General features: G+C 55.3%; 1 protein-coding gene across 7 annotated transcripts in view; it reads right to left on the minus strand.

Moving 5' to 3' along the window:
- Positions 1-2,347: 2,347 nt before the first annotated feature.
- ARHGEF11 (Rho guanine nucleotide exchange factor 11) overlaps positions 2,348-22,606 on the minus strand; it is a 110,004-nt gene continuing 89,745 nt past the window's right edge. For 2 of the 7 annotated variants that reach the window (XM_068541057.1, XM_068541053.1), the window contains 23 exons: positions 22,050-22,194; positions 21,683-21,779; positions 20,871-20,900; positions 17,716-17,842; positions 14,778-14,957; positions 14,642-14,689; positions 14,237-14,424; positions 13,829-13,975; positions 13,465-13,544; positions 13,234-13,359; positions 12,667-12,784; positions 11,603-11,781; positions 10,987-11,062; positions 10,500-10,667; positions 9,589-9,679; positions 8,338-8,463; positions 7,818-7,879; positions 6,654-6,872; positions 5,961-6,317; positions 4,751-4,879; positions 3,578-3,825; positions 3,143-3,332; positions 2,348-2,560 (listed from right to left, as the gene is read on the minus strand). In XM_068541057.1, coding sequence (XP_068397158.1) covers positions 2,502-2,560; positions 3,143-3,332; positions 3,578-3,825; positions 4,751-4,879; positions 5,961-6,317; positions 6,654-6,872; positions 7,818-7,879; positions 8,338-8,463; positions 9,589-9,679; positions 10,500-10,667; positions 10,987-11,062; positions 11,603-11,781; positions 12,667-12,784; positions 13,234-13,359; positions 13,465-13,544; positions 13,829-13,975; positions 14,237-14,424; positions 14,642-14,689; positions 14,778-14,957; positions 17,716-17,842; positions 20,871-20,900; positions 21,683-21,779; positions 22,050-22,194 — 3,190 coding nt within the window. In that variant the 3' untranslated portion in view covers positions 2,348-2,501. Of the gene's footprint in view, positions 2,561-3,142; positions 3,333-3,577; positions 3,826-4,750; positions 4,880-5,960; positions 6,318-6,653; positions 6,873-7,817; positions 7,880-8,337; positions 8,464-9,588; positions 9,680-10,499; positions 10,668-10,986; positions 11,063-11,602; positions 11,782-12,666; positions 12,785-13,233; positions 13,360-13,464; positions 13,545-13,828; positions 13,976-14,236; positions 14,425-14,641; positions 14,690-14,777; positions 14,958-17,715; positions 17,843-20,870; positions 20,901-21,682; positions 21,783-22,049; positions 22,195-22,606 lie in introns of all 7 variants that reach the window. The other 5 variants (XM_068541056.1, XM_068541052.1, XM_068541055.1 and 2 more) reach the window with 4 other exon arrangements.

The raw sequence follows: 22,606 nt of genomic DNA on the forward strand, positions 1-22,606 counted from the left end.
CAAGCTGAGCGGAAGAGCGGGTGGGGCAGAGGGATGGAGCACGGGCTCCACCATGCCACCCTCCTGGGTCCCGTCCCCCTTCTGCTGCTCCAACTGGCCCACGTGTCTGGACTGGTTTGGAGGAGAGGCAAGGGCTCAGCTTATGGAAACGTAGAGTTGTCAGGCTGCTTTAGAGAGGGTGCTGAGTCTCCTGTCATCTACGTAGCGAAGTCCAAGCACTAAACACGAACCCTAATGACACTGCCTGCTGCTGTCAGCCGCCTGAAACCAGAGCCACCCAGACAGCGCGGGGGGCCAGAGGAGTCAGGAGAGCTGGGGGCCCCGACTCTTCAGCCCTCAGTGCTGCCTCCGCTGAGATGACCCGACCGTGCCCCAAGAGCCCAGGGCCGGCTTCTGGGGGGCTGACATCCACTCTTCGGGGAGCGTCCCTTCTTCACCTCTGGTCACATCCTCTCGGCCCCCACACCCCTTTCTGTTGCCTGGACAGAGCCCTGCTCTCCCCGCCAGCACTGCCTCTCTGCGAGGCTCCGTGGCCCTCCCGGTCCTCTCTTTGCCTCTGACCACCTGTGCTGCTGCTCAGCCTCTTGGCGGCTGGCTGAGCTTCTGCAGGGAGCAGCTCTTTGAATTCCCAACGCTGAGCGCGTAGCAGGTGCTCTCCAGTAACTGCTAGCCTCTCGTTACCCCTGCCCGAGGCCTTCTGAAGCTTCAGTGGGTCCGTACAGTTCTTGTCCTCACCCCTACCCTTCATCAAGAACGGATCGTGTATTAATCCTGATGCCCAACTAGACTGTAAGCTCCCAAGGTCAGCACTCAGCGTCATGTCGGGTTTAGGAGGGAAACATTAGTTAGGGGGGAAAGAGAATTCGTTGCTTAGTCCCACAGTGATGGCAAAGGAGGCAGTTTGAGTGGTTACAGTCCTGGGGGTGTGGCCACGCCTGACGAGCTGCTTCCAGGGGGTGTCGGAGCCTGTGGGAGGGCGCGGAGGGCCAATGACAGCACCTGGCCAGGCCTCTGACATGACCCTCCCCTGTGTATTGCCTTCAAAGTCCTGAAGCTCACTGAGGGCAGCTCATGAGGGCTCTTGATTCTGGGGCCACTGCGTGCGTGCGTGTGTGTGTGTGCACGCGTGTGCGCGCGCGCGTTGTCTTTTCGTGTTCTGGCCGTGGGGGCTGTATCGCTTAGTCTGAAGTTCAGTGAAGTGCACATCTGGAACTTCGGGAGAGAATATGGCAAGGCCTGGGTCTGGGGCTGCCTTCTGTTCCCTCTATTCAATTCCAATCAGTCTCAGAGGGAACAACCACAGTATCTTTGATCACAGCAGTTCCAAGAATCACACACACACCACCACAGTTGAAGAATATTTAACTTTTCTTAAAAAAAAATCTTAACCATGAAAGGAAGAAAATAAAAGAGTATACATTATTTTAACAGCAAAACAGTCATTTCCATATCTGTATTTTATATATATTATATATATTTATATATATATATGTATATATACACCTAGCACAGTGTGTATATTCTATTAGTCTGTGGGGAGTGGAGTGGATGTGGTAATAGGGGCCAAGGCTGTGGTGGCCCCTGGGGATGGTCCTAGGTGGTTAGTTTAGGGACTCCAGCATTCAAACCCCTACCCCCACCTCCCCGGGGCCCAGTTTTCAGCTCTGTACCTGATACACTGGTTTTCTATAGGGAGAGGGTGGGGAAGGGTGGACACAGGTGGGGTAAGAAGTTCCCCTGAAGATGAGAAGTCCTAGGAGGGAGGGAGTAGCCCAGCACCGAGCTGCAGAGGCTAGGCTCTCCGGCCAGGTGGGCCAGAAGCTGGAGGCCTTCTTGCCTACGGGGGGCCGGGGCGCTCAGGGCTGGCTCCACCTTTGGGCCCTGATCCTGGAGCTGGGCTGCTAACAAAGAGATACAAGTGAGCCTCCTCTTCCCTTAGCAGTCCCTCTGGAACTGCCTTCGGCACGCCAGGATCAGAAACAAAAAAGGTCGAAGTTATTTACAATAGCAAAGATGCACATACAATACATACATATTTATAGGAAACCAAAGTGACAAAGAGAGGAGAGGTGGAGACACCCACCCCAGCCTGGGGGTCCTGTGGAGAAGGGAGGGGAGGAAGAAAGTGCATTTACACTGGAGCCGCCTCCTTTCACCCGCACTGGCTTGTCTGAGGGCACCCACACATCCAGGCGCGCACACGTACGTGGGATGAGGGGGGCCTTTCAGATGCAGTCAGCATGCTTAGGAGACACAAGGCCTTGAAGGGCTGGGCTGAAGGGAGGGGAAAAGACACTGAAACTTGACTCCAATCTGAGCAGACCAAGCAACATGCGCATCTCCCCCCCCCCCCCCCCCCCCGGGTCTTGGCTGGAGCCTCTCTTCAACCGCGCCTGCCTCCACCACGGGGAGGAGGTTTGGGGTCTCCCCACTCTGTGCCCTGCCTCAGGCCGGTCCCTAGAGGAGGAGCGGGGACGCGGAGGATTCGGTGGTTTGGGCAGCTACAGTCCTGGGGATGTGGCTGCGTCCGCCGGGCCGTCTTCCAGCGGGGTGTTGGCACCTGCAGGGATGTGGGGACGGCGGTGAGGAGCTGGCCTCTGAGATGACCCTCCCGCTGTGTTCCGCCTGCAAAGTCCTCAGGCTTGTGAGAGCAGCTCTTTAGTGCCATCCTTCTGTGACAAGGCATTCTCCTCCTCCAGAAACCCTAGAGTTTCCTGTGCGACCCGGAAAGGGCTGCCTACTGAACCCCACTTCTGTTCTGTTGGCCCCCAAAGCCCACGGGTAGGTATGGGCCTGTCTTCCTGAGCTGAAACACAGCCGTGGCCCTGGCCCATGCAATCTGCTTCTGAACCACTTATTAAGAACAGGTTTCAGATGGGAGACGGGGCTCCCCCTGGTCTGTTATCTCCATAACCCAAGGGAAAAGAGGGTTCAGTTATAAGTTTCCCAGTTTTAGGGGAGCTTCTGTGGGCCTTCCCTAAAATGACCTATTTCTGAAGCTGAGGGAATGAATGAATGAACTGTACTCAGGGGGAGACGAGGCCCTTCCGTGTCCTCACACTGCACGGCAGTGCTTCCTCAGGAGCCAGCCGGAGGCCTTCTCCCTGCACACCCCGCCCCAACCCCGGGGGACTTCACTCACCGTCCTCAGGGCAGGGCCCCAGTTCGCGGCTGTCCCTGGAGTCAGAGGCCAGGTGCTCCTTGGCTGGAGGGGACAGGGAGCTGTCTATCCATCTAGCTGCCTCTGTGTGGAAACCGCCCACAGGCGTGGTGCCACCAGACGACTCTCCCCCGAGGGACCTGAGCAGCTCTTTGTGGGCCAGTTCCATGTCCTGGAAGAGTTGTAGAGGGACATCTGCTCTCAAGCCCCTCTGCTCATGAGCCCCTGGGGAAGGGGCAATGCCCCCTTATCCGTGGGGTCCAGGGGATGGGTTGTGCTTGAGGGCGGCTGGGTGGGCTGAGGGTAGAGCCCAGGCCGGGATCTAGGGCTCCCATGGAGACACACTGTGTAGCTCACTCGCGTGGGTGATGGGTCTCGGCGCAATGGACTGAGGCCTCCAGGGTCCCAGGCCCTTACCCTGAGCCTGTTGAGCTTGACGGTGAGCTGCTCGATGGTACGGAAGATCACGCCAACGTCCCTGAGGGCCAGGCTCGGGGGAGAGCGGCCCGGGCGCCTTTGATCTCCATTGCCTTCCCAAGGCGCGGGCGGAGGTTCCGTCTGCGAGGCAGGGAGGCCATCGGGCTGGGAGGGGCTCACGCGTGCCCCTGAGGGGTCAGTGCTTGAGTCCAGGGGTCCTGCCGGCATGCTCACGTAAAAGCAGTTCCCTGTCCCCAGCAAGACAAAGAGATTAGGAGGCAAACAGAGAGGAAGTCTAAGCCATCTTCCGCTCCCCTGGTGTTCCCCAGGCCGGCTGACGGGGCCAGGGAAGCCATCCTGCAGGCGAGCTTGGAGTAGGCTGGCCTCAGGCTGCCTACCAGTCTCCCAAAAGCCCTTCTCCTCCAGAGAGCCTTCGAGATGGCGACTTTGCTCAGCTTGGCCCAGAGCAGGGGAGATGCTCAGTGGTGGAAGTTAAGGGAGAAGGGGCAGGGTGGTTGTGTTTCTTCTGGGAAACGGGAGTGGCTCCCATTCCCTGAAGGAAGGGTAAAGAGGGCGTGGGCTGGTTTTAGGCACTTTTGAAAAAGAGCGGGTGGTAGCCTCCTTCACTCTGCCCCATCTCAGGCTCTGCTGCTGAACTTCGACACGGTGCCCTGCCCCAACTGCCATCTACTTCACGATCCTCGAGGTACCTCAACCCATCAGATGGGGTCGAGGACAGAGAGAGAAGGACGTAAGACTTACTGACAGGGCAGTAAGCATCGGTAAGTGCCCAGGAGCCTGGAAGGCCACGTAAGCCCTTTCCCACAGTGACACTGGATGGTGACTAGTGTCGGGGACAGGTGGCTCAGAATGTCAGGCTAAGGACACTGGGCCAGGCTTCCCCGCCCCCTTGCGTGACTAAGCAGAGCTGCTTAACCCTACTGCTTTGAATGGGGCCTGTGCAGCTCTCGGCGAGGGGCTGGCACAAGGTCTATTCTCCCGTCTTCAGGCCCACGTCCTACTCCTCACCCATTGCAGACAGTTCAGGGAGTATGTACGGAGGCGTGTGGCCACGTGACTGCAGCCAAGGGTCTAACACCTGAAGCCCAGTTCTGCCCGTGGGCCCGCATTCTAGCCCTGGCCTGTCTCTGGCTCCGAAGAGAAGTTCATTACCCGTAGCCTTTGCTCCGCCTTCCACTTCGGGTGGCTCAGGCTCTGACTGGCCACTCTCTGGTAGTGCAGGGACAACTTTGCTGCCTGCCACCTCAGCTGCACCGACACCACCACCAGGGAGAGTAGAGACTGAGAGAGAAGGAGGGGGAAGGGAGAGAGAGTAGGAAGGAGAGGGAGAAGGAAGGGGGGAGGGAGTGGGGGTGGAGAAAAAGGGAAGAACAAAGTGAACACAAGATCACACATGATTATACCCCAGGGAGCTAGAGAGAGCCGCTCCACCAATTCACCAGAGGAGAGAGAAGGGAGGTCAGGTCCCAGAAACCCAGGAGAGAGCACACACCTTGGGCAGATGGAAAGAAAAATGCTCCTGGAAAAGGAGGCAGAGCTGGGCACTAGGGGAGGAAAGGAGACCCCCTAGCACTAACATGGAACTCCGCCCCCCCCAACCTCAACCCCTTGAGGGCATCCCACGCTTCGGTTCATCTTTCCTGCTGCACTCCTCAGACCAGGCTGCCCTCTCTTCAGCTTACTCTTCCCTCCCTCCCCCGAGCTCTGGCCAGACAAACCTGCCCTGAGCCTCCATCCCAGCCAGTCTTGGCTTTTCGTGTCTTACTGCCCACGGCATTCCACAAGCAGCCGGGCGCCCTCCCTACGTCCCTGCTCATTCACCACAGCTCCACACCCTCCACACGTCTCCCCAGCCTTGTCCTCAGCCCCTAGTCTTGGCTCCACATCTAGTCCCGCTGCCACCTCCATCCTACACGCCAATTCCTTCACCGCTATCTGGAGTGACCGGCTGCAAGCACCTGCCCTTGTCTTTCTGGGAATGAGGCTCCTGAGAAGAGCCCCACTTTTCCTTAGAACTGGAAGAGCAGTGAAAAACGCTAGCAGAAACTTTTATTGACAGTTGATTTGTGCCAGGCAGTAGTAATATACTTATACTGTAGAATGAAGTCCAGAGGTGATTCAGATTTTTGCCTAAGGTCACACGGGTACTAAGTGACGGAGCTAGGACTTTGCACCTCAGCTGTCCAACCCCAAAGCCTTTGCATGATAGCAACATGTCTCCTTCCCCCAGGATCTGGGCGAGCCTCTGCACACATGGTTTGCAGGATAGAGGCGGGGAAGGAAGCAGCCATCTGGAAGACTCAGCACTACCCTAGCAAAATTGGGCATGTGTCTCCCCAGTGGCCACCCCAATTTATTTTACCTTTTCTCACAACTTTGTAACTTCCTGTTGCCTCTGTGCTCGAAGCTTCTTCCTCTGGATTCCTGTCCAGCTCAGGAGAGTCCCAGATCCCAGAGTTTCTGGTCCTTGGGGGCAGGTGTTCCAGAGAACAGACAGCCATGTCCTCCTGCTGGCCCCGCTCTGGCCCTGAGAGCCGGGCACTGTCCCCTTCACCCCCAGTGGGAGCTCGCCCTGGGGAGCCTGGGTCCCAGGGGTGAGAAGTGATGCTGATGACGGAAGGTGTAGGTGTCAGGTCGTCCTCGGGCTCCCCGGAAGCCTGTGGGTCCACGGGGTGACCTGGCAGCAGGCTACACAGGATCAGGTGCCGCAGGTTCTCCACTGGAGGGGAAACAGCGCGATGGCTTCCTGGAAACAGGACTACACACCTCGCCAGTCGGGGGAGGGTGCAGAGGTGGCAGGAGGGCCACTGCTCCCCTCTCCCACAGCCATCTTGGTGAAACTGCTTCAGTCACAGGGTGGAGCTGGGGGACTCTGGCCAACCAGCTGGGTGGGGGGTGGACAGAAATGACAATTGTCTCTCTGCATCCATCTCTCCTCAAACACAACAGGGAGAGCCTTTGAGCAGGTAAGAGAGTGGGGTGTCTGCCATGGCGTTCACAATGGCCATGCTACTGGGGCACCGGGGGCTGACGGTTGGGGCCATGAGGCACTCACCGTCCTCCAGGGCTGCATCGGCAAGTCCTTCCATGAACAGAGGGCCTGGGAGGGGCAGGAGGATGGGGTCCCTTGTCCTGCTGCCCCTGTTCTCTCCATCCAGGGAGGCAGAAGGGTGAGGCAGGGTACCCAGCTCCTCTTCTTCTATGCTGCCCTCCGGCTCGGGGCCCTCTAGCAGGACCGGGTGCTTCCCTTTGACCCTCTGCTGGGGCCCAGTGCCTGTTTTGGATGGGAGGACAGTGTAAGACAGGGAAAGAGGGAAGGCACGTATGGGTTGATCCCAGGCCCAGCTTTGGGTTCAAGGGGCTGGGAACATTGGCTGATTCCACAATGTTTACTGAGCACCTACTATGGCCAGGCACTGTCCCAGGCTCTTGGCATACATCAGTAAATAAAACAGAGATCCCTGCCCTATGGAACTTAAATTCTAGTGGACGGACATAGAGAAAAATAAAATAAGTAAATTGTCTAAATAAATTAGAGAAGTGCTACAGGAAAGAAGAAAACATAGCGCAGGGTGTGGGAGATCAGGAATGCTGGTATTAAACGGAGTGGTCAGAGAAGGTATATTGGTGCAAAGCTGACACCTGCACAAAGACTTGAAGGGGGTGCGGGAGTTAGGAGAAGCATTCTAAGCAGAAGGAAACAGAAAAGGGACCCAGCCAGGGAACCCACCGGGGAGATTTCTCTCTAAACATGAGACCCTAAGTTATTTCACATAAAAACTCAACGAGAATTCTGTCTGAGACCCCTCTTGCCCCTGCCAATCCCATCCCGGTGACTGTATCTTCAGCCCTTTGGGCTCCCTATCCCTGCCCCCACAAGACTCCGGTGCCTGCAGATCTGAGTGCATTCTGCTCTCCGTTAGGCACCCCCGGGCCTGACCGCCCCTCTCTTCTTCCCCTGCTCGATACATGGCACCCAGAGAGCCCAGGCTGAGAGCTCTGTGCAAGTGAGCCGGTCCACATTCGCTTCAGCCTGTTCTCTTTCCTCTTCCAGACTCTTTCTTCCTCACTCTGTTTCTTTACTCTTATCAAAACCTCACACCTCTGGCCCCGACGACCCTCTCCCGTCACCCCCACAGGCACACCTGACCACCTCCCTACTGTGCCTACAGAAAATGGACGGGGTTGGGCTCCCACAAAGACAGCTCAGGGGACTTACCTCCAGGTACTGTCTCAGGCTCTGGCTCACTACGGAACACCTCGGAGTCATCCAGTCCTACCCTGAGGGAAGAAACAGCCAAGGGTGAGAGACGATCGCCTGCTGGGAATTCTGGCTCTCTGCCAGCCAGGAGGAGGTGGCCCTGTCATGAAATTCCACTCTGGCCTCCTGAGTTGGGATGGGCAATGAAGGAGCAGGGCCCAAGGAGGGAGGGGTTTAGACTCCGGCACCTGCCGTCTGGCTGGCAAACTGGAGGGGAGGGTGGGTGTCGGCCAAGCTTCTCCTGGTCACGATTTTATACCCCCCGACCCCACTTCAGGCACAGTCTCTACTACAGCCGAGTGGGGGGCTGCAGGGGGAGAGCAGACGGGCGCGGAAGGCAGAGATGTGAGGGTACCTTCCGCCACCTGCCCGCTGACGTCTGCCGCTGAGGCTGCCCATCCCCGGGGGTGAAGGGCTTAGAAGCAGCAAACAAGTGGCCTGGAGTGGGGATGGTGAGGGGGCCTGGAGCGCTAAGCACCTGCTGGGTGTGGGGCTCTGGTGGGCTGGCTCCTGTGGGCCTGAGGGCGGCGGGTGGACGGGCTTTGGGGCGGCTCCAGGGTGCCTGGTGGCATTCCGCACGGCCTCTTCTAAGAGCTCCATCCATCTGTTGCTCAGCGGGAACAGAGAGGACTGGTGGTGAGAACAGGACCGAGGCACACAGCCTCTCCCCTTACCGACCCCCTGCGCCAGAGCTGTGAAGCCCTTCGCCAGGCCCTGCTCTGAGGACCCCCTCTGCCCAGCGGGGCCCCCCTTCCTTGCAGTCCCGACTGGATGCTCACATTGGGTTACATTACTCGCAGCTACCAATTACTGAACACCCACTCTCTGTTACTCGTTGTGCTAAGTAAGCATTCTATATCTCTCTCTTTTTAAAATTAATTAATTTTTGGCTGTGTTGGGTCTTAGTTGCTGTGCGTGGCTTTTCTCTGGTTGCGGTGAGCGGGGGCTACTCTTCGTTGTGGTGTGCGGACTTCTCATTGCAGCGGCTTCTCTTGTTGCAGAGCACGGGCTCTAGGTGCACGGGCTTCAGTAGTTGTGGCTCGCGGGCTCTAGAGCGCAGGCTCCGTACTTGTGGCTCGCGGGCTTAGTTGCTCTGCGGCATGTGGGATCTTCCCGGACCAGGGCTCGAACCTGTGTCCCCTGCATTGGCAGGCGGATTCTTAACCACTGCGCCACCAGGGAAGTCCCTCTATAGCTCTTCTTTCTCTCAAAATAACTCTCAAGAGGTAGCATTATCCACATTTCGCAGATGAAAACCCGGAGCCTGAGAAACTGCCTGACTCAACCTATCTCCTCCCACAGTGCCATGCTGCCTCCGGCTGGCCACTGTTGGGAATAGGGGTGAGAGAATGCTCTGGGTGGGGAAGAGGGTCCCGGAGGCAAACGCCTTTGAAGAATGTGGGCATTTGCAACGCTTGATGGGGGAAGGGAAGAAAAACCCTAGGAGAAAGGAGGGGGGCCAGAGAAAGGAAAGCAGCCTCAGAAAGGCTGGAAGACTGCTGGGGACTCCTCCTCCCTAGGGCAGGCCTGCTCATGGGGTCAGGGGCGGTGACACCGTAAACCTCTCTACTCCTGTCTTATCTCCCACTTCCCCTCAAGGCCCCGTCCTGTGAATGCTCTGGGGTGCAGCCCTGGCCTCCCTGTCCACATCCTCATACACCACCCTGGTCCCAAGGGGACGGCAGTTACGTGGGACCGCTCCCCCCCCACCCCATCAGGCAATCCTCACGTGTTCTTGTCTGATGACGTCAATGCCACCAGCTCGTAGATCTGGGGTGGGCCCAGCTCGGAGGTACAGATAATGAAGAAGGCCCGTTTATCTGTGTGAGAGAGAGAAGGCAGAAGGGTCTGCATTGGGGGTGGCAGAGGCATGACTGCGGCCTGAGCCAAGGCGACAGAGTGCGGCCTTGAAGTCCTCACTCTCAACCAGCTGAGGAATGCAGCACCAGATGGACCTGGGTCCTCAGAACCACTTGGGGCTCGCTTACAAAGAGGACTGAGGCAATTCTGGGTCCCCTAATGCCATCTTCACAGCCACCCCCATTACCTCTCGCTTTCCGAACAGCGAAGGCTGAGGGGTGTACGGTGCTTAGGGTTTATAAAACTACATCATACCCATCTTCCCTTTGCACCCTCCCTCCAAGAGACAGATATCACCCCCCATGTTACAGATGAAGAAAGCGAGCCCAGAGAATTTGGTTGCCTGGCTCTTGCTCCAGAGCCCTTCTTGTACACACTCTGCTTCTCACTGAAATGCTCTGAGCGCTGGACCAGGCTCTGGACTGTGGGTGCGTCCGTCTTCTGCAAGCGAGCTCTGCCCGTCACTTTTGCAGCAGGAAGGCTTGTCCTGCTCTTCTCTGCCCAATCCTGCTACCTCATCCCCAGCGCCCACGTCCCATCCTGCCTGAACCACGCTGTCCTCCCTCATCGTGGTCCCCATCCTACCCATCACCCTATCCCACGCTGGACCACATCCTCCTGCTTCAATGAGTCAGGGCTAGGAGGAAAGGAACACAGGTGGGCTGATAAGCTCTGTACAGCCCCAGATCGGCCCCGCCTCACCCAGTGCTCGCTGGACACGAGTAACAGGGCTCATGGCCCCGGGGTGTGGGCCGGCTGGGACTGTCTCCTCGCGGGTACCTGTGGCCACGGAGCGGACGAGCACGGCATTGAGCTTGAGCACCGGGCTGAAGGTCTGCTTGCTGTCCGAGGAGCCCACGGCTGTCTTGCTGTGGCACTTCAGCAGCAGCTTCTCATCCTGTTTCTGCAGCAGCACGAGGAGGTCCTCCAGCAGCAGCACGTGGAGGTCTGGAGGGGTGTGGTGCTGGTGAGGTGTCCTCTGTTGCCCACTCATCCCCCATTAACACATGGGGTACCAGAGGCCCTTGGCTAGTCACCTCCAGGATCTAGGAAGCCCTGGAGTCTGGTGACCTCTGACCGCTCTGTTTTGGGTCCTTCCTCCCCATGCTGTGCTTAAGGAGCCCTGAGCTCTCATCCCCAGTCGTGTTTCAAGCTGCCTCCTTACCATCCCTTTAGAGCACCGGGTACAGGGCTTATGATCCAGAGAGGGAAGAGCCCAGGGCCAGTGCCCTAGAGTCCCTCTTGGCCCCAGTCCCCTGGCACTTACCCAAGGTCTTATCCTTGCTGATCCTCCAGGTCAGGGGCCCCTCATGGATCATCTTTCTGGTTGTAAGATCCAGACTCTGTTAAGGAGACACCATTTATTCGACCAGTATCTGAAAAGCTAGACGCTGCGCTCAGGTGCTGGGCATCAGCGGTGAACAAGAGTAGTCCTTGCCCTCACACTCCTGTGGGGGATGCAGACAAGTAAAAAGGCAACTACAAAGTCACGTGCTACGTGCTGTGCTGGGGGATATGCCGATGGTTATGGCAGGGGTCTCTCTATCCCCTGCTACATGCTGTGTGCTCTCCTAGGATCACTCTGCTTCACCTGCCCTTTCCCTCAGCTTTATGTTCTCCCAAATGACCTTCACCTCTACCTTGAGTTTACTCCCATCCCCTGCTCTCCCAGACTGAGTTCAAACATCTAGCCTTTATGGTAGGGCTGTCTGCCCTTGTCTATCTCAGGATGGGGTGACAATGGTAACCGGGGCCGTGTGTATTCCAGGGCCCCCAACGCGCCATCCTATCACAGACAGGCCCAGGTCTCCTCCCCTCCACCTTCTCCAGGTCCTGACCAGAGCACATGTGGGGCTGACGACGCTGCAGCCTCAGCCTCCTACCTTGAACTCCGCTGCCAGGGGGTTGCTGGCCCTCTCCAGGGAGGTGGTGTCCAGGCGTTTCTGGTAGCCCTCTAGACGGTGCTGGTTCTCTGTCTGCTTCACTGCTTCATTCACGTACTTGAGAATTTCCCGGCACTGATCCCGGGCCCGGCAGAGTTTCTCGTGCTCAGAGGTGCCACCTACCCATGGCACAGAGAGGAGGTGGTGAGGGCTCCTGCCTGAGAAGTCTGTCAGAGCCCGAGAGTGCCTGGCTACCAACAGCCACTGGCCAGTCGCCAACCAGCAGGGATGGGTGTAGACACGCCACCCTCGCCTAACTTGGACCTCAATCGTAAGGATAACTTATACTGAGGGTCCTCGGGTTTCAGACCACGGCTCTGAAGACACTGATAGCCCTTGGGAATTCCTGCCTAGACCACAGCCACTCTACAGGTGTGGAGGACAGGAACGGAGACAGGGACTGCGGGTGATGACAGTGATGGTGTCTCCCTCTAGGAACACCTGTTCAAATCAGGTTGTGGTTCTTCCCACTTCTACACGCTGACGCCAACATCCCAAACTTGAGGGTGGTGAGAGCTGCTCAGGATCCCAGGGACAGTGACAACCTGGGGTTAGACCCCCCCTATTCAGCATGGTCCCCTACTCCTGTGGAGTAAGCACGCATGGCTGTAGCTTTTGTGCATCGCACAGAGACGTCCAGCAGGGGGATCAACAGGGCTAAAATCCAGCCACAGCCTCTGGCGTGGGACCATGATCCTCAGAGGAGCCAAGGTGCCCTCTGTGCGCTAACCTGCGTCACTCAGATGCTTCCCTCTGATCTGCACAGAGGCCCCACACAGGCCAGCGGCAGCCCTTACCTCCTCCTGCTGCTGAGCACCTTCGTTTTGCCAAAGCACATTTACAATCGTTACCTTCTTTGAGACTGATCATAACAACACAAGGATGAAGACCTGAAGACCAGAGAGGTCAAGTGACTTGCTAAGGACACGAAGCAAGTCAGTGCTAGAACCAGGGTCTGAGCTGCGGGCTGCTGCCTCCCAACGCCAGCCTTCTGTGAGCCCTACCCTCCGTGTGCTTGATGATGTTCTCCAGCAGCAGTGGGTACTTGGTGAGCCGCTGCATCTCAGAGATGATGAGGTCTCTAAGCTGCAGCCGCCGGCACTGAGGGTGGCTCTCAGCCTCCTAGACAGAAGGAGGAACAGAGGAAGACGTCAGCCTGGATTATGAGCTGGCTGTGAGCTCAGGACACGGAGCCGAAGGGGATGTGGTCAAATAAGCCACATAAAGCAGGTAGTATTCCCACTTTATAGACAAGGAAACTGAGATCCATCTAAGTAAATACAGGCACTGGTAGGTGAGCGGGGCCTTCTGATGGCCAGTCCAGTGCCTCCGTCTTGAGAGCGAGTATGTGTCAGTGTTTCTGAAGAGGGGGCGTTGGGGAGGGTGTGGATGGAGCAGAAAGTTGCCGTTTACCCTCCCCTGTAGAGAGAAGAGGCCAAGCGCCTGGAGCTGGGGGCCGGGAGGGGAGTCCGGGAGATTGTGGGCGAACCCGGTTAACTGTCCCCCTCAGCCTTAGTGAGCTAGGACTGAACTGGCTGCTCTCAGTGGCGACGAGGGGAGGCCGAGCGTACCTGCATGAAGAGCTGGAACCGGCTCTCCTTGCGCTGCCTGGTCTTGATCAGCTCCAGGGCGATGGACTGATAGGAGCAGAACTGCGCGGCCACCTGCTGCAGCTCCTCCCGGGCGGGGCCATCGAACTGAGAGGCAGAAGGGACACCACACGGCCCCGGCCTCACACCCCTGCCTGGGACCGCTCCCCCCCACCTCCTCTTGCCGCCTCCTCCAGGCCTGGGCAGCCATACCCGAGCCAGCATGAGGTCACTGACTTCTTTGATGATGGGGCCCTCCTCCCGGAGCTTCCTCATGGCTTCACACCAGGAATCTGGGGCAAGGAGAAAAGACAGAAGTGCCTGGGGTTGGGCCGCATGGCCAGGCCCTTCATGACGAGAGAAGAGGGATCTGAGGGCAGGGCCGTGGGGCAGGGTCTCCAGTCATTTCGCTTGTGGGGGGACTGGAATGTTGATGTTCAGGCTGCATATCAGGTTCTCTCGCCAAAGAGGACTGCTGGGGGCTATCTGCTTGGGGCGGGTCCTGGCATGCGGGCAGAGCTGGGGCAGAAACCTGAAGGCTGGCCAGGGAAGGGGGCGGACGGGGTGGGCTCCTCACTGTGGATCTCGACGAGCTCGGGCAGGTTGGGGAAGAGCCGCACCAGCTCCTCCCGGGGCAGCAGGCCCTCCTTCTTCATCCGCTGGTAGAAGATCAGGTCCAGCACCCGGAGTGTGCGCAGGTGGGAAGCCTCTGTCACAAACAGCTCTGAGCGGGGGTAGTGACGGGAAGGGGCAGAAAGACAGCGGGAAGACCCGTCAGCAAGGATCTCATCACTACCGGGACCTGCCAACCACCTTTGGTGCTGGTTTCAGATGGTGTGTCAACTTCTCTCTCCCCAGGGGCCAGAACTGAGGTGGCCCTTACAGGAACCACAACGTGGCCGCTCTCACCCCCAGGCCCCCCACTATTTTCTCTACCACCATCTGCGCCTGAGGCGCTCTGCACCTGTTCCCGCCTGAGTCTCACCGTTGATGACCTCCTGCCGGTCAATCTCCCTCTGGCTTAGCCCAGCCACCACATCCTTGCCCACTGTATGCTGCCAGTTTTGGGCGTCGGGCTCTGGCTCCAGGTCAGACAGCTGGCCCAGATCATCTTCTAGGAGGTTGGGGAGGAGGGCATCTGTGCAGAACCCCAAGCTGGGGGACTCAATGCTCCTGGGGGAAAACAGGCAGCTCAGCGTCACACGGAGGAAAAACTCAAAACACGGGGTTTGTCCCTCCGCCTCCTGCCCACCGCCCGGGGCCCATGGGAAGCCAGCAGGCCACGAAGACGAGCTGCACCACCAACCGGCCCCTGGAAGGGGAGCGGGGGCAGCTGAGCATGGCTGGGGCACGGACACCTAACAGAGGCGCTATGGCACCCATCGCTCACCTGCGGCCCATTTTGGGGGTGAAGGGAGGGGTTGGGTTCTCAAGAGACCTGTGGAGAGAATGTCAACTCTCAGCAACCCTCTGCTTCTGCCCGGCCCCCAAGATATCAGCGGGCTGAGCCCCTGAGCCCCGCCCACCTGGTGGAGAGGCTGGAGGCGGAGGACGAGGCTGACTGGTGGAGGCGGGCGGCCTCTGCGGCCGCGTCCATGTCCACGTCGCTGCGAGAACGGGGCACGTTCTCTGCCTTCCGGGACCGCTTCATCTCCTCCCGGCCCTTTAGGCTCTCAGAGCGGCCCAGGCGAATCTCTGAGCGAGAACTGGATGGAGAGGGCAAAAGACCTTGGGGTCTTATATCTGGCCAGCTTTGACCTGCTGCCCCATCTCAGGGGTGCCTCAGCGCCGCAGGCTTCCACACCAAACACCAGACCCAAAGGGTCCCAACTCCCAATGGCAGACGCTGCTCAGTGACAAACCACTTCTGCTACAAAATCCTTCCTTTCCCCGGCCCAGCTGCATGGACAGAGCCTCTCAACTTCCTTGTGACTGGGCAGGAAGGGATCCCAACAGGAAGGTGAAATCTGGGACTAACTGAATCAGACTTGTGGGGTGTCCGGATGCCGAAGACCCCAAGTCCCCATCAGGAAAGCTGTGGACACCAAAGTCCCTCATCAGGGACAACAAGGTCCCACCTTCCCCGCCCCTGGCCATCTCGTGGCCAGCTCATCGGGCCCTCTGCTTTGGAACAGGTCGGCTCCCACCCTGGACTCTGCTTGAGGCGGATCTCTCCTTTTACAAGATCTTTTAAGAGGGAAGTGAAAGCACCATCTTCACACACTCTTTAGTATTCTCCACACTGCCTGTCAGAAAATTCTATCCCCTGTTGAATTCCCACCCCCCCCAGCTGTGATGTGGACTGTGGATTTCTTCCATTCTTATCCGGACAGCACCCTTCCTAGGCTTCCAGTCCCCTCTCGGGAGCAGACCAGCTTGGGAGGGTGCTTACAGGGGCCTGTTTACTGATGGGCAGGACCTGCTCCCTGGCCTACCATGCTTGGCCCGAGTGTCTGTGGGGCTTGACGAGATGCTGACGACTGGGTGTTGCTCTTTTTCGAGTCCTGCAGTGCCTCAGCCCTGTGACAGCTGGCATCTCTGACCCCTAGCTGCCCCAGGATGGTGCCTCCCCCCACGGTCCTGCTGGGCTAGTTCCTTGCTGACATTATTACTAATCTACATCCTGCTCTGCCTCTAGGACCACAGAAGGCCTAGAGAGTCTGGAGAGGTCTTAATAGCACAGCAGGTTGCTGCAGAGAAGGAGCCAAATGGCTTGGTCTCCATTCATCAAGTCTCTCTGAACTGCCAGAGGATCCAAATGCTGCTCCCCTGCCCAGGTCCTGGGGGTTCGCCTGCAGGGTTAGAAACCATACTGCCAGCTGATGCCCTACTGAACTCACCCCTTGAAGTCTGACAGAACAATTCCAACACAGACTAACTCAAAACACTTTCACCAGTGCCCCACAATGGGTCACTTTAGCACCACAACAAACCTCATGCAATGAGGTTCCTGGGGCTTCTTTCAAGTACCCAGAAGTGAGTAATGATCCCACCAAGAAGTGAGGCATACAACCCACCTCTGGCCAAAAATTCCTAGACTGTTGCTGTCTAGAATTGGGGGCTTCTTATACCTGTTTAGTTTCTATGACAACCTCTGACCCACCATGCTGCCGATGCCATTTCTTCTAAGATTGTCAGTGAACTCATAACCATCAAACCCAAAGGCTTCTGCTGAGAGTAGATTTAGAATCCCAGTGAATGTCTCAGGGCAAATTTACCTAACAACTTGAAGAATACGTGTACAAACGGTCTCAAATATTTCCTCAAAATGTTGACAGTATATCTTATAATTGTATATTTGATACATCTGTAAGATCACACCTACCCCAGCAATCATATAATTTGTATATTTAATTTATCCAATAATATTAGAACTCAACCTCTGACCCCAGCACAAATCTAACCTTTATCTTGCCTGAATCTTTGTTAATTCTCACTACGGCAAAATCTTTTAATGAGTATTAAGCTTATAAAGGCTTAGTATAAACAGAAAGGAGTAACCCTGCATACAAGCAGGAACGTTTGACTTACAGTTTGGTAATTAGTTATTTCAGGGGTAAAATGGTTTGACCAATCAGGCTGCTACACGCTGACTTGCCTTTGGGTCTGCCTTTAGTCCAGCTCGGCAGTGTACACAAGAACTATTTTTGTATACACAAGACCACATTTACTATACCTCAAGTGTGGCTTAAGGAATCTGCAAGGATGTTTCTGACTACAGGCAGTTTTCACTTTAAGTGCTGGCTGCAGAATTTTAGACGTGACTTGATGGCTGTCATGCCACAGTCAAGAGCAAGTCTAAGAGTACATGTCACCACCAGAGAAGGGTTCTTCTTAGAATCCGGCCCAAGATGGAGAATCTGAGCAATGTCACAGCCTCCATTCCCCGTTTTCTTCTTGAAAGAAGAGCAGTTTGTTTTGAATCAATGACCTTTCTATTTCTTCGCTGAGATGTACATCTGATGCCCAAGTTACACCGTCTGCCTTTAAAGCAGCCAGCAGAACCTCATCTCTAGCTCTCTTCTTCAAGGGCGCCACAGACTGTCTTTAGCCTGACTTCCTTATTGCCCAGGATTTCCCTTCGCCCCACTCTGTACTCTTCTCTAGCCTTGTCATTTAGGGTTTCCTGACTAGCTGCTTTATAACATAATCTAGCTCATTCTTGGGGTGGAGGCTACGGAGTGGCCAGGGGGTGAATCCAAAGGAAATTTTAAAGGCATATGGTTCTTGGACTGGAAGGTCAGGGGCCCTGCTCTCTCTCCCGCTGGCCTCTGATCACCAACACATAGTATGTCTTCTTCTGAACATACCCAGGCGGGAAGGTTGGGGGAGAGGGAGAGAGCTCTATAGTGGGAGCCTTACAGTCTAGTCGGGGGTAAAGTAGCTGGCACTGAACCTTAGCCCTGAACCCTGCCCACACTCCCCTCCCTGGGCAGCCAGCAGGCCCCATCCAGCCACTGCTACCTGTCGCTCTCCAGCAGGTCCTCGGGAAAGCTTCCCGTTGAGAGTCGCTGCGTCCCAGGTTCCGGGGCATCGTACTGCTGGTTGTTCTCAAAGTGCTGAATGATGTTCCTCACGTTGCCTGGTTTGACTGGAAGCAGAAACAAGATAATGAAAGATACTCTGCCTTCTGTTCAGGGATGACTTCTCGGGGCCCTCGCTCCCCTCCAGCCCAGAAGACAGCGATGAGCAAGCATGGATGAGAACAGCATGGGGCTGAGGGTCAGGAGACGTGATATGAGCCCTGGCTCTTCTACTGTGGGGCGTGGCACGGGCAGTCCCTCCACCTTCCTGGGGGCTACTCTTTCCTCAGATGCAAAACGAGAGGGTGTGAAAGTGCATTTGCTACGGATATTTCTTTTGCCTCTCCCGCTCTTTATTACAGTGATTCTCATGCTTGAGAATCGTTACTAGGTTATTCCCAAGAGCCATATATGTGTTAAAAAAAATTAGCCAGGAAGACCAAAAACACATCAACCTTGGTATAATTTGGGTTGCCAAATTTACCAAGCACTTTTCAAATTTATACTACTTTTAGAGTTCACTATTTCTGGTTTTCCTTGACTCTCCTTTCTGTTCTTTCTGCCCTCACCCCCACCTCTTCCTCTCCATCATTAAAGAATCAGACCCTCCGTTAACAGTGAGGGGGTTCTTAGGAGGAACAGAGGAGAGATGTCACTCTCTGGCATTCAAATTCCAGATGCTTTTCAAAGCTAAGACGAAAGAGAGTTGTTCTTGTTCAAAGCAGAGAGGGCAGGTAAGAGAGTAAAAAGGCGTAGGTGATGCCATGCGGAGACCCTGGAGAAGAAAGCTCAGGCCCAGGGGCTCCGTGGCTCCTATCTTCAAAGTCGATTAGCTCAGCTCCAGGTCCAGGATGTCAGAACAGGAGTTGGGCTAAAGATGCTGCTCTGCCCGGACCAATAGGAAGGATGATGGGATGGGGAAGGCAAGACAAACAGCCCCGGGCGCCAGGCCCTGGTCCTAACCACACTACCCAGAGATTCTGACATCGACATAGACAAACTTATAAATCTCCCTGTGTATTCTAAACTTGAGATTCGTAAGAAAATTTCCAAGCCAGAGGAAACAGAAAAGCATTTAGCTGGTCTCTTCAAAGCTCACAATTTCATATCCTTTAGGCAGGTAATGTTTTTCTAAAACTGCAGAATAGGTGGCTGTGTATATGTGTTAGGAGTAGGGGCTGTTATCATCACTCCCGTTTTGGACATTAGAGTCAGATCTGCCTGTCCCAGACTGAATGTGCTTCTGGGCCCTGGGGCAACTGCAGCAGCCAGGGAGGGTCAGCTGTCCTGCCACGGCCCGGAGCACCCCTGGCTGGGTGATGACGTGGGAGCCTGGGAACGTCCTATAATAGAATGCCTCCGGGCAGAGCCCATTGTTCCCTCTCCCATGGGCCACTTGGAAAAGGCCCAGTTCTTGGCATATAGTTACACCCTAGCTGTGACAAGGAACAGGTGTGGCCCTGAGATTTGGTATAACTGAATAACCCCGAGTAACAGGGGAAAAAGACACGCAGAAAGGAACGCGTTTTTGAAAAGGGCAAGGTTTTCATCAGTAACCTTTGCTCTCCCTTCCTCCATTCTCTGAATAACAATGAAACTAAATAAAAGTGAATTATATGTCACTAACAATCAGATACTTTCACTAATAAACAGGGGCAATAGCTGATGATCCTAAACAGCAAGGTTCTCAATACTGAGGCTTTCTAGCTTTGGTGGGTGTTTGGTCTTTAGATACGCATACAGACTTGTCTGATGTCCTGGGAACTTGAGAACATCAAATCAAACCATGAAATGACAATAGAAAGATATGACTCAAAGAGATGGTGAATACCCAGCATCCTTATCCTCTCTTGGGATCAGCAACCCTGCCCTGGGTGTTCCTGTTCCCTCTCAGGCTGACACAAAGCAAGCAGCTTGGGCAGGGCTGCTCGGTCTCAGGCCTGCTGCTTGCCTCATGCCTGCCTCGGGCAGGGTGGATGGGAGGAAGTATGTGTTAAAAACTAAGGGCCTGGGTTTCAAGGCCATTCTTTTATTTTTTCCATTGTTTAATAGACTTTTTTCCCCCTAATATTTCTTTACTTATATTGTTTAAAATAGCATAACAAGTCTAGGAATTTAACTCTAAAAATAATTTTGAAAATCATTATTTTTAATTGTCACTTTATATAAAGTGAATTCTAGCAACAGATTAATTTCCTGATTGCATCTCACTGCTACCTCTCCCCTTGATTTACCACAGAACCTAGAAAATATTAATCACTTTAACCGCATCCATATGGACCTCACTGATGGGAAATGAACCTGCCCAGTTCTAGGTTCTAAGCTCCTCTGGGTTAATGTCTGTTATATATGTATTTATTTTTGATACATAGATTCTAGAAGATATCAGGCCTCTAACATACATACGTTAGGGTCATTCTCTTTAACTGTTGCAGTGACGCTGTGCTGGCAAAGGTAAGAGTCAGGAGATGAAGGTGCTACAGTGGAGGACTTAAACAAAGGAGATGATAGAAATGAAAATACCCCAAGGCAAAACTGCTGGAGACCCATTAGGTACTAAAAACAACCCCATATGACATTCAAAACTGAGGATTTTATTATTATTTCAACTGAAAACAAAAATCTGAGGAACTTGTACAGGACATTTCAACATGCGAGGGTTTCCCTCATTTACATAGAGCCCTGGACTTTTGGAGTCGCATTCACGGAGAGCTGACAGAATGAGAGAAAGGCCGCAGGCCGTGGACCAGTCTTGGAGGGCCTAGAAGCTGGCCTCTGCCAGCATTGCCAGGAGGAGCTGCACGGTGGCGGGGGACAGTGCCCCGGCCCCTCCCGCCCTGCCTTAGGCGGGCAGAGTCCTGCACCCAGCGTGAGGGCAGAAGCCCCTGGGCAGGCATCCCTGGGCAGGCGTTTGTGTCATGGGGAGCTTTAGCAGCATGGAGGAACATACAAGAGTAATGGAGTGAGGAAAGGGAGGGAGGAAAGAGAGCCAGGACAGGAGGCGATGAAGGAGAGGGGAAGAAGGGCAGACAGGACTTGGGAAATGGAAACTCAATGCTAATGCAAAGAAAAACCCAAAGAAAATGGTCCTTTTACCTTCCACAGGGGACAAGGGAATATGAAACGCTAAAAGAAAACAAACAAAAACAAAAGTAAACCATGAAAAGTCAAATTAATGTTTCAAGAGTCAAAATAAAAATTACATCAAGCTGGAAAATGAAAGGTAGTGGCAAAAATCAGGGCTGATCTAGTAGAGTCCCCTCCTCTCCCCTTCCCCCAAGGCAGCAGTTTCAGGAAAGGCAGGAGGCCCATGCCATGGCCCTTCCCAGGTTCCCAAGACTAACACTGGGGTCTTAAGATAATGACTGGGAGGGCCAGCAGCAATGTCCAGACAGATGACACACAATTGGGAAGAGATCGGTGATCCACGGAGGTCTGGATTACTGATGGCATGAGGGGAGCCTCTGGGTCCCAAACCTGCTCCCTTTCCACCTAGTTCCGCTTAATTGAAACCCTCCATCAAGGGCCCATAATTGCTCCCAACACAAAGGCCCTCAGGAGGACAGACAAGTCCATGGATGAAGGTGAAGGAGGCATTGACTGTCAACAGGGCAATCTTGCCAAGGGGGAGATACTCCTCTGCACGGCTGTTCAGTATCTACAACTGCCTCTGAGTTCCTAGACCCAGGGACTGGCTCGGCCTCCTTGGCTCTGAAGCAGTTCCCTGTACCTCAGGAGCCGTCACTGGGTGTGGCAAGGGGAGAACGCAGTAGCACCGAGAGGAAGCTGCGACCTCAGAGTTTGTTTGGGCCTTTGGCTGCCAGAAGCACAGGAAGGCCCTCTGCCAACATGCTGGCCTGTGAAGGGGCCGAGGTCCCTGTCCAAGGCTTTGCTCCCCAAATACTCACTGCTCTGGGAGGAGCTTTTGGGCTTCCCGATGTACTTGAGGATGGGGTTTCGCTTCTTGTCCTCCAAGGCATCCTTTTCTTTCTTGGCATTGCTGCTCTGCTGAGATAAGAGACACCAGGGTTTGGAGAAGGTCCCAGTACCCAGACTGGGCCACTGGCCACCATGCTACTGCCTCTATGACTAGCCCTAAACAAGCAACCGGAAAGCAGACTCATGCTTGTATCTGATCTAGCACATCTGCTTCTGGTCTGGGACTGGAGGGAGGGAGAGGGCTGCTCTAGTTTGGGGATTCTCAATGACTCTCCCGGTCTGCCTCAGCGCAGGAACCGTGCCAAGAGATGATTCTTTCTAGGGGAGCTCTGTCACCTTCTTGGTCTTCGGGAAGAAGGGCAGCCACTTGTCCTTGTCAGGAGCGGACTGGGCCTTTTCCGCCGTGTTGGAAGGTCGTGCTTCTCGAAGACGGATGCCCGCGTGGCTCATGTAGGTATTGAGGGCGAAGTCCATGGGGGCACTGTAAAAGAGGAATGGGGGCGGTGAATCGGAAAGCGCCAGCAGGTGGAAGGGCTGGGACTCTGCTTCACACAAGCTCCTCACCACCACCCAGTGGGGTGGCGAAGGGCCAGGGCATTCAGAGGGAGGCCCAGAATATTCAGGTGGGACAGCAGGCAGAAGCCGGAGAAAAGCCTTGGCTGGCACGACTCCCAGAAGAAATCGCATTGTTTTCCTACGCAGACTGCTTCCTAACGAGGGGACAGTGGCCAGTGGGAGGACGCGTCAGTTCACCAAAACATAAGCAACTAAGCTGTGGGCGACGACAGCTGAGGCCCACAGCTAATGTCCTCAGGCATATACACAGGGGTGGGGTGGCAAAGGGATGCGGAGAAACGCCAGCCGGCCCCTGCCAAGTCCAGGTAAGCTGCCTT

The sequence above is a fragment of the Eschrichtius robustus genome, chromosome 3, assembly GCF_028021215.1.
Source record: "Eschrichtius robustus isolate mEscRob2 chromosome 3, mEscRob2.pri, whole genome shotgun sequence".
NCBI lineage: Eukaryota > Metazoa > Chordata > Mammalia > Artiodactyla > Eschrichtiidae > Eschrichtius > Eschrichtius robustus.